Source organism: Setaria italica, chromosome IV (genome assembly GCF_000263155.2).
Source record: "Setaria italica strain Yugu1 chromosome IV, Setaria_italica_v2.0, whole genome shotgun sequence".
Classification (NCBI taxonomy): Eukaryota; Viridiplantae; Streptophyta; class Magnoliopsida; order Poales; family Poaceae; genus Setaria; species Setaria italica.
The window spans coordinates 31,937,999-31,948,518 of record NC_028453.1 but is presented as its reverse complement, the minus strand read 5'-3'; the positions used below and the strand labels follow the sequence as shown (position 1 = coordinate 31,948,518).

The following is a 10,520-nucleotide window of genomic DNA, read 5'->3' as shown; positions in this document are numbered from 1 at the left end:
GCAGTGAGCCAGTGAGGAAGTCGGCTAATTGGCAGGCTTCTCTCGTCATCCCGTCAACGTGTCAAACACTTCAATTCAGACACCATGCATGTGTAAATATCATAATTCATAATTCATAGAACTAAAACATTTTATTGATTAAAGACCCACACAAAGAAAGAACGTACATGAACGCTACTGCAACATCCTAAAAAGATCAAATACTATATCTTATAAAGTCCTAAACCTAGCTACATACTTCTACGTGCCAACGATGCCGACGTATGACAACTCTACCGATCCAAGATATATTTTGCCGTCCTGTCTTTCCACCACCTCGGTCGGTCTCACGTTCTTGGGTCCCTTCATCTCTTGCAGCTTTTCACCGTCAGCGCCGATCCTAATAGCGAGTAAATGTTTGTCCAAACCAAATGGAAGTTCGTACTTCTCGCGATGCAATGCTACCCAGTATCCTCCCTTCCCATCGGGCCTCACATTGTCCGGGTATCCTGGGAGGTCAGCAAACGGCTCAGATGTGTTGGCCTTAGACCCTCGGATCCAATACTTCATTAGCTTGCATGGTCCCGTAAGCGCGACCACAAGGTGGGTCCTATCGGCGCTGATGGCAATGCCGTTGGGGTACGTCACTCCGGACTGAAGCACGGTGACCTTGTTAGTCCGTGGGTCATATTTCATGATACGCCCCGTCGAGTCTCCAGATGTGGTGACCATCTGATGTTGCGCCCGTGTGTACGTCTTGCTGCTGTCGGTAAAGTAGACGTCACCCGTAACCTGGTCGATATCCACGCCGTTCGTGAAGCGCAGTGGCGCACCACCCGCCTCCGTCGCCAGCACCGTCGCCTCCCCGCCATTTGGCCCGACGCGCATCAGCCCCATGTACGCATCGGCTATGTAGAGGTTCCCGGAGTTGTTGTGGAACCGCAGCCCAAGCGGTCGGCCGCATGAGCTCTCCGTGGCGACTGCCGGAAGCTCAGAGAACTCGTCGCACTTGTTCTTGGTGTAGCTGGGGCTGTACGCGAACGTCTTCCACCCGACACCTTCGCCGCCATACTTGAGGACGCGGCCGTCCGAGATGCTGACATAGGGCCCGGCACCGTGCGCGTCGAACGCGACGCTCTCAGGGCCGACCAGATCGTCGGGCAGCTGCAGTCGCTGGGTCTTGCTTCCGTCGATGGCCTTGGCTACGGCGGCCATGGCAGCCGAGGGCAGGAGCAGCAAGATGACGAGCAAGACCGCGAGAAAGTGCAGCTTCGACGTGATCCGCTTCATGGTTGCTACTCCGGCCGGTGATTCTCTCTTGGTTCTTGCTATTTTTTCCCCCCCCCCCCCCCCCCCCCCCCCTGCTATGCTTTTGGGTTGATTTGTTGGAGAACGGCCTCCCCTGCCTCCTGTTTTTATTGGGGGCTTCTTCAGGTGCGCAGTCCGAGTCGGCTTCACAACCCAGCATGTGAGCGGATTCCGAGTCTTTCTCTTGAGGCAGCTGAATATATGGAAACGCCGACGGACTCCGAATTCGTTTTCTCTTGAGGCAGCATGTGAGTCGGCGAATACGACCGACACGGAAGCTGATGCCGTTTTCGGACCAAGGGGAGCAGGGATTCTGGCAGAGGGATCTCCTTGCTTTCGCAGAACTACTTCGCTGCAGGGACCATCATCTTCAGTTGATCAGCTCTTCACCTTGCGCTGTGCTCTTATCGCCTTCACAAGGACCAGCTACTGGTGTCGCCTGTTGAGGAATGAGGACTTGAGGGTAACTTGCTTCAACAGAAATGTAACTTGGGTTTAGCTGACTATTCGCCAACAAGTGAGATTCACTGTGCTGATGTGCTCTCATCGCCACAGATGTGTCTGCAGCAGCTGAATGAAATAGCACATGAATCAATTGTATGTAATGTAATTACATGGGGTTTGGTTATAAGCAATGCTTTTACATCGCATTGTTTTTCTCACACCTACATTTTCAAGCTGTTCGCCAACATACCAACCCGTGCATTATTCAGCAGGTGTTGTATATTCTTGTCAAAGATTAACAAGTGGCAAGAAATAGAAATGATAGCATGTTTCTTGCACAACTCTGAGTTTGCTTTTGAGAAGACACACACACCTGAAGAGAGAAGAATGGTAAAGTTCTTTTTCCATCGAAGTCACCTCTTGTCTCAATCTAGAAGGATACTTGGTCATGCAAGCAAAAAAAGTTGGGTGTGCCTATTTTCTCTGGTGACATCTCTAATTTAATAATGGTTATTGCGATTAAGAGTATCCAGAAACATCTGTCCGACAGAATGTATGTGCTATTTTTGCTAATCTTTTAGAGATACTCGCAAGGATAAAACATACGGAGAAAATTCTGGTACAATACAATATTGTTCATTTTTCTGCGCATTGCTATATGCCTGTGTATGATCATGGAGCACAACGAGCAGCACACCAGACAGGTATTGACTAACTGAAGCTATGATCAAAAGGAACTGCCAAATGTCCATTTCTACGTAGAAGTTCAATTTAGAGATAAATTGGAGCAAAATCTAAAAACATCCATGGTACTAGAGGTGGAGCTTGACCACAGATTTAGGGGGTCCATCTAACGTGGTTAAACATCAATGTACAGTGCCTAATGTACACTACCCTTGCATGGTACAGAACTGGAGACTTAACCTTCCATTGGACCAAAACTTGAATAGTTTGGCAACACACCCAAACCTAATTAGAGAAGCAAAGTACATTTGAATTTGCAAAGAATTTAAGGAGGGCATGCTACAAATCGATGAGATCAACAAATTAAATCTCTGACATAGAAAGTTAAAGAAGCAAAGTGCATGTGCAAACACTATCCAGAATGCCGTTTGCTTGGGCCTGACGAATATTTGTAAACCTTGTGTTGTATGCTTCAAAGTGCATGCTATGTTAAATAGAGGACATACTGAGCCATTGTTCTTCAATTGCAATGCTTTTTATTTGCAGCATGCACAAAACAAAGGGAAAACAACTTAGGTAGCACTTATCCCAAATAAAAGTGAAGAGTATCTTATCCACCAACTGGTCTGGATGGAGTTACGAGAGTTGCAGGATTACCTTAGTTTCTTGCATATTGTCTTTAAATATCTTATATAGTTGATGATTAGTGGTTTGACACTTTGAATCTAGCTTCGGACTGGAAGGATCAGTTCGGGAAGCTTTGAGATTTCAAGGGTCCACATCCAGATCCTCCAGTCTGACAGGCCCAAACTTTGAAACGAGAAGAACCGAGGTCCTGACACGCAAAACCCGACATCCCCATTGGCCAGGCCTCAACCCGACCTTCCCTCTCGTTCTCCGCCTCCGGCCACGCTCCTCACGAGTCGCCTGGGCTGGGACAAACGCAATCAACCAACGCCCGGTCAAACACTCCTCCCCTCCTCCCTCCCCCGTACCCCCTCGCCGCCTTCCCTGACCCGTCCCCGCCCCCGATCCCACCCGGCCCATGGCGTCGGAGATCGAGGTGCTCGAGGACACCACCACCTCCTCCTCCTCGACCTCCCTCGTCGCGGCGGCGTCCACGGCACCTTCCGCCGCGGATGGCGCGGGGGCGGAGGCGGGGGCGGGGGCCGCGGCCGCGGAGGACGAGTCGCTGAAGAACGACGTGTACACCGCGGCGGCGTACGGCGATCTGGAGAAGCTGCAGCGGCTGGTGGAGGGGGAGGGCCGGCCCGTCGGCGAGCCCGACGGCGGGGGGTACCACGCGCTCCAGTGGGCCGCGCTCAACAACCGCGTCGCCGCCGCGCAGTACATCCTCGAGGTTGCTTTGCCCCCCCTCACGCCCCCCCCCCCCCCCCCCAAACGCCTCGTAATTGGGCTTTATAGTCGTTTGTTCTGTGTGCTATTGGGGAATTTCGGCAGGCTGCGTCGCTATGCCGTTATGCAATGCGCTTCCTGAGCTGGAATTTTGTGTATCGTAAACGTGGGCTGCTTGTGTGATTGTGTTAAGGAGATATTCTCCTTCGGGTGGTCACCATTCCGGTCAGTTCCTATGGCCAAGGTCCCCTTCTTTGTGAACAAGTGCACGGCTTTGAGCTGATTTTGTTGCTGTGGTGGGTTTGGAATTTTGGTGCTGGTTTGTGTGGAGGGGTTTGGATTGGTGTAGGTTGTCAGTACAGCTGGAAATCAATGTACTCCTCATGTGCTGCTTTTGAGGTTTGTGTTAATCTGAGATGTTGTGGGTGAAGATTTTCCAGTTTGTCATTTGATGTTAGGCAGGATTGAGGTGAATGTCATTGGTAACTGGCAGGTTTGGATGGTAAAATGGTATCAGCAAGACCTCCCAATGCATGATTCCTGCCTGAATTGTCTCATTGATGTATATCTGGGTTAGCTAGCTGCATCCACTTATTGCTTGTGGAACAATATACTTGCTGAGGGTTGCAACAAGGCGGTTCAGGAAGAATGTAGATGGCTTTTGTGGTTTCAACTAGCTATGTCTATTTATGCCTTCAACCTTTTCAATTAACGAATACGCATATATGGTATGCTTAGGATAGAGTCTGGACCAAGATGAATACTACTAATGCTATGCCTTTTATGTGTATATAAATGAATGATCTCACACAACTCCCACATTGTGCTGATACGGAAAATTTGTATCTTGATGCAATAGTAGATATCAGTTTGTTATTCTGATCAGGTGGTTGTAGCTGTTGATGACTCTGTTCTTGTTGACCATCCTCTGTGAAATTCCTTGGTTCCCTTTGGTGATGATTTTGTGCTTATATTGGACAGCATGGCGCAGACATAAATGCTGTGGATCACACTGGACAAACAGCACTTCACTGGAGTGCTGTACGTGGTCATATTCAAGTTGCTGAATTACTTTTGAAAGAAGGAGCTAAGGTGGATGCTGCTGATTTATATGGGTATCAGGTCTGTATTATGTTACCTGCTGTGTCTTTGGTCCTTTTGTGCCTGTGTTCACTTTTAGCTGCTTGTCGTTAGTTCACAACCGGTAGCCAACTATGTATTTTTGGATGTATATCTACCATCTGATCAGTTGCATCCAATTCAGAGGTTAACGGTAGACTAAAAACATAATTTGGTCATATGATTGTTCTGCGTTAGGAAAAAAAGATCCAATGAAGTTGATGTATGTAGCGAATTTGTCATCACTCTTTAAGTCAATATACTTCTGTGTTCAGGCCACACATGTTGCAGCACAGTATGGTCAGACTGCATTCATTTATCACATCGTTGCGAAATGGAATGCTGATCCAGATGTCCCTGATAATGATGGAAGAAGCCCTTTACATTGGTTTGTACCTGTATATATGTTTCTCATTTGCCTACTTGTAATTTCTGCTGGTGCACTTTGTAGACATACCGCCCAGCTGAAATTTAACTTTTTTTCTGCTTATTTCCTTCTAGGGCTGCTTATAAGGGATTTGCAGACTCCATACGGCTTCTTTTGTTTTTGGATGCTTATAGGGGACGGCAAGACAAAGAAGGCATGTGTAAATTTAAATTTATTTTATAGTTACATTATTTATAATCCTTCCTTTGGCAATTACCTCATCTTACTTCGGCTGTTGTTCCTTTTTAACTGCAAATGCTACCCTTAGGTTGTACACCTTTACATTGGGCTGCTATTCGAGGGAATCTTGAGGCATGCACTGTGCTAGTTCAGGTTGGCAAAAAGGATGACTTGATGGTGAAAGACAAAACTGGTTTAACTCCAGCACAGCTTGCTGCTGATAAGAATCACCGGCAAGTTAAATTTTTCCTTGTGAGTAAGATTAACCATGACATTTCTATTTCGTAATCTACATGAAGTCCTTTTTGTTCAGCACCTTAAGAGTTAAGAGTCCCAGTGTCCTATCAGTATTATCTGATAGGGATTATGGCAGCAAGTTTCTCACTATGGTTTTACATGCAGACATGTTATAACCACAACAATACTTTAGTTTTAAGATAGTTGTGGTGGGCTTTAGATGAAACCTGACAAGAGCCAAATGGATCGAAAGAGAAAGAAAGTAATAAAATAAAATGGTAGTATATAACACTAGACTACTAGCGCTACTGACCGTTGTAAAGGATGTTTGGTTTTTAAGTTTTGATCGTGGCACATGGATCACTAACATACAGACATGTTACTGGTAGAATTAATTATTTGGATCATTGTATGCTTTGTATGCCTGCTGCCTTGTCAATTATTATAAATTGATTAGGAACAAAGTCATATGCTTTCTAAATCTGGTAAGTGGAAATTTTCCTCTGAGTTTGAAGTAGCAACTGGATGGTTTGGTTTAGTTTGACCTAGCACCTTTCTAATGCTTAAATACTATATCTGACATGTTACGTAGATTCCATATGAACTTTTAAATGATCACTCTTTATCGAGAAAAAAAACTTTTAAATGATCACTTAGTGCCTTAGTGATTGCTCTTGTAAATGGATACCTTCTATTTACCACTTAAGCTGGATGAGAGTGATTATATTGACCTTGAGCTGAAATGACTTGTATTGTATCGCCAAAATTTTCAGCAGGGAGATTATAGCTGGCAATTTTATGTGTTCATGGTGTTGGAACAAGCAAATGACTTGATTTTGTTGTTCTATTTCAGGACAATGCTGGAAGGGTATATGACAGAGGGTGTGGTGCGAATACCAAATTTGGGAAATTATCAAAATTAGGACTTGCTCCACTTCTTTGGTGCATCATTATTGGCATGCTTATTACATACATACACTCCGTTATATCAGGTAAATTAAGTAGTATCTTATTGTTTTTCAGATTTCACTCACTTGATCTTCTGTAATATGGTATTGCCTATGTTTCAGTACAATATGCCACAAATATGACAGCACCATTTGGGATGTTCGCATGGTCAGGAGTTTTTCTTGCAACTGCTGGGTTGGTCATGTTCTATAAATGTAGCAGGTACTTCTGAAAATTTTGCATTGGATGATAGTTATGAAAAGGTCAAACCAGACCTGAAGGCATTGAGGGCTTGTTTGGATGGAGACCTGGCAGGCAGCTTGCCGGCCAGGCAGCGATCTCAGCCCCAGGCGACCAAAATCAGATGCCTGGGAGCGCTGCCTGAGCCAGGCAGCTCCAGCCAGGCCCGAAGCAAACAAGCCCTGATTGCCAGTTACTAATTACTTCTTGATAGTATTTTGTGTCAGTTTTTTTTGTTGCGTATGTGTTCAAACTCTATATATTTGCATACCATGTGGAGCAGGGGCGAAGCCAGATAAAATGACCACCGGGGTCTGCTTCATTACTCAATGGGCTCATGTAGCTTGTGAACAGTAGATTTCCATGTAATTTACAAAATTTTGTTGGGGTCGGAAGACCCCTATAGCATAAGGCAGCTCCGCCCCTGATGTGGAGTGTGGTAAATTAAAGATTTTTCCCTTTTTTTAGTTAGCTGACCGTTTGATCACATCTTGCATGTTCAGATAAACACCAAATTATTTACATTGCTGTATCCTTTTTAAATAAAAATATCTGTTGATTTTCTTCATACAATTATCCTAATTACTTTCATAGTGTGCCCAAGGTATACATACATAGTCAGCCTTTATCATCCAACACCATCATGACATCGACCTTTGCTTTATGCAGGAAAGATCCTGGCTTCATCAACATAAATACAAGGGGCTCGCAAAATCAAAGGGATGATGTAAGTTTGAAATATCAACAACATTAATGTTGTTTCCTGCACATAGCTTTATCTTTTGATTGAACTTTGGTTCTTTCAGCTTGATGCATTTCCAGACTTCAAAAGTCAAAACATACTCCCAAATTTTGTTATCTGAATCATGAGCATTTGTTCCTTCAGGAACCATTGCTGAAGATGGAGTTAGAAAATCCTGCACTTCTTTCTGGCAACTGGTCACAACTTTGTATAACTTGCAAAGTAAGTAGCACTAGCACCCAATTGAGCGATCCAGTTGTCTCTTTCTTGATTGATATTCTCATGGATTGGATTTCCTGACTTCATTACAGATAGTCAGACCTGTTCGTTCGAAACATTGCTCTACATGTGATCGTTGTGTGGAGCAGTTTGACCATCACTGCCCCTGGGTATCTAATTGCATTGGAAAGGTACATGTTTCTTTTGTGATTGTTTTACTAGCATAGTTAATTGTGATTTAATGCAGCTGGTTTCTCTATTGGATTTGAGTTTAAGGCCACAAGCAACATATCCTGAAAACTTGAATTGAATGTATGTTCAACAATGAAGCTTGAAATTTGTTAAAAGTTGAGACAAAAGATTATGGTACTCGCTCTCTAAGATTGCTGAATTACTCTCCATAACATTAAAAAGATAATTATGGTGCCTATTTACTGTTTTGTTTACATCCTTTCTTTGAAGTTCATCGTTTCTTGAATACCGAATTGTTGGTCTAATCTACTGTGAACTATAACTGCAGAAGAACAAATGGGAATTCTTCATGTTCCTCACTCTAGAAGTTCTTGCAATGATCATTACTGGTTCTGCTGCCATAATGAGTAATGTCTTGATTCCTTTGTCCTTACAATTTACATTGGAAGTTCTAGTTGATTCATTGCTTTTTTTTTGTTGTTGCAGGAATTGTAAGGGATCCAGATTCTCCATCATCCTTTGGTGCTTGGATTCATTATTCTGCGTTTCAGCATCCTGGGGTGGTTTCCTTTCTTGCAATGGATTTTTTCCTTTTCTTTGGCGTTGCCGTTCTAACAGTTGTTCAAGCATCGCAGGTATGTCAAAGTTGTTTTTTCTTTGTTTAATATATATGTTTTACCAAAGAAAACAGGTTATTTTTTACAGATTGCTTTTATATTTTTGTACAACTGTAAATATTGTTTGATCATCAATTGGAACATCAACAAATTAAACATCATGAACTTGAAAATGAAACTGTTTCTGCCTTCATTTGTGTTTACCATTGAAATCTTTGAAGTCTTGTTGGCTTTGTTGGATTGATATGCCATTTTCAGCTTGATCATGAATCATAAGTGCACGGCTTCTGATAGTATATACTACCATTAGTACTTATCGTGGCTTCGAATTCTTAAATATATCAAGAATAAAACTGCTATTTTATTTTGGACTCATTGTGAAGGTCAAGAATCCAGTTAGCTTTCTGTGAGATTTCTGTGTAGGATGCTGTGTAGGATGGTGCTTTTCATCCTATAACTAACCTTTTGATCAATCCATCATACATGAATGGCATGCCTGCCCCCACTGTTTGTACTGTGTTCATGCCTTGCTTCCATCTCACTTGCAGATAGCAAGGAACATTACAACAAACGAGATGGCAAATTCCATGAGATACGCCTATCTCAGAGGCCCAGGTGGCAGATTCAGAAACCCGTATGATCATGGGATTCGCAAGAACTGCTCTGACTTCTTGTTAAATGGATATAATGAGGACATTGAACGGCTAGAACAGACATCGCGCACTGATGAGGAAATGGGAATGATACAGATGACAGGTGCAGTCTCACAGAATGGTGATCATGGTAATGGCACTGACCATAGTTGCACTGATTCGCAAACAAACTCAAAATCTCATAGCAAAGCGGGTTCTTCTCAGTGTTGTGACCACAGTAAGAGGACTGATAGGGCACCGTTGGGCCTAGGATTGGGCCTTGGGCGAAACAGTGCATCCCGACAGTATGTTCGGTCTCTTATCCCATTGTGATCCAGCAGTTGGAAACTTGGAGATCAGGTGTTTGTTTCATTGTAGATTGTGTGTGTTCACTGTCAGGCTCCATCATTTGTTTATCTGCTCTTACATGATTTACCATATAGCATTGGCCACGCAGTGTTAACATTGTTGGGGCATTAGCTCGGAAATACCCAGGTATATCTGGTGCTGTAGTTTTGCGGTGAATACAAAGGAGGTGAATGTAGTGCTCGCGAATATCAGCTGATCTGCAGTTTGGAAACATCAGAGCGCCTCTGCGAAAAAGAGATCAGTTATGGCAGTTGCAGTGGCACGAAATGTCTTCACAGTTTTTGTGTACATCAGGTTCGGTGGTACCCCCATTGTAACTGTAAATCCAGAAAATTGTAAATTGATTAGTAAGCTCATTTTAGTAGAGCTGTTTTACTTTTTTTTCCATTTTGGGTCAGATTACTGTTATGAGGCACGGAAAGATTTTGTGGTTTTCCGTTGTGGATACCCCAGTTAGTCTAATTATGCACTGTACTGGTGGTGCACGATTGTGAGTGCTTCGGAGTTTAGGATGTTCTTGCTACGAAACGTGTTACAAACTGACAAGTATCATGACTGCATCATTTCTTGTTTGGTACAAAAATCGAGTTCATTATTGTTGATGCAACTTTTAAGCTATCGGTACTCGTCGTGTGGCATTACCATGTTTGTATTAATTTCTACAAATTAATGACATCAAACAGTAAAGAAGAATCAAAAGGAGCAGGCAAGAAATATTTGGTTTAGATACAAAGACGATTCAGATTGAGAGTAAAAGATACGCTTTTAATTCTCAGCTTGAGCGCCCAGTGCATTCAGAATCTGCATATGAATTGCCCTTATTTGGA

The 10,520-nt window shown here is 43.5% G+C and overlaps 2 protein-coding genes across 2 annotated transcripts; one reads left to right on the top strand and one right to left on the bottom strand.

The window, feature by feature from the left end:
• Positions 1 to 240: 240 nt before the first annotated feature.
• LOC101765152 (protein STRICTOSIDINE SYNTHASE-LIKE 10) lies at positions 241 to 1,278 on the bottom strand. The gene has a single exon (XM_004967085.2). The coding sequence runs from the start codon at positions 1,267 to 1,269 to the stop codon at positions 241 to 243; it is 1,029 nt and encodes a 342-aa protein (XP_004967142.1). The 5' UTR covers positions 1,270 to 1,278.
• Positions 1,279 to 3,296: 2,018 nt separating this feature from the next.
• LOC101757294 (protein S-acyltransferase 24) lies at positions 3,297 to 10,300 on the top strand. Its single transcript, XM_004965694.4, has 13 exons — positions 3,297 to 3,775; positions 4,753 to 4,893; positions 5,166 to 5,278; positions 5,392 to 5,471; positions 5,586 to 5,749; positions 6,588 to 6,726; positions 6,805 to 6,904; positions 7,592 to 7,649; positions 7,809 to 7,886; positions 7,976 to 8,074; positions 8,404 to 8,482; positions 8,562 to 8,710; positions 9,241 to 10,300. The coding sequence occupies exons 1-13, from the start codon at positions 3,461 to 3,463 to the stop codon at positions 9,655 to 9,657; spliced, it is 1,932 nt and encodes a 643-aa protein (XP_004965751.1). The 5' UTR covers positions 3,297 to 3,460; the 3' UTR covers positions 9,658 to 10,300.
• The last annotated feature ends 220 nt before the right edge of the window (positions 10,301 to 10,520 follow it).

Excerpts from the sequence above, each read along its gene's own strand:
- LOC101757294 (XM_004965694.4), top strand. The coding sequence starts at position 3,461 with ATGGCGTCGGAGATCGAGGTGCTCGAGGACACCACCACCTCCTCCTCC. Across the intron at positions 4,894-5,165 it reads CTGATTTATATGGGTATCAG|GCCACACATGTTGCAGCACA; the intron begins GTCTGTATTATG and ends TTCTGTGTTCAG. Across the intron at positions 8,483-8,561 it reads TGGTTCTGCTGCCATAATGA|GAATTGTAAGGGATCCAGAT; the intron begins GTAATGTCTTGA and ends TTGTTGTTGCAG.
- LOC101765152 (XM_004967085.2), bottom strand. The coding sequence starts at position 1,269 with ATGAAGCGGATCACGTCGAAGCTGCACTTTCTCGCGGTCTTGCTCGTC.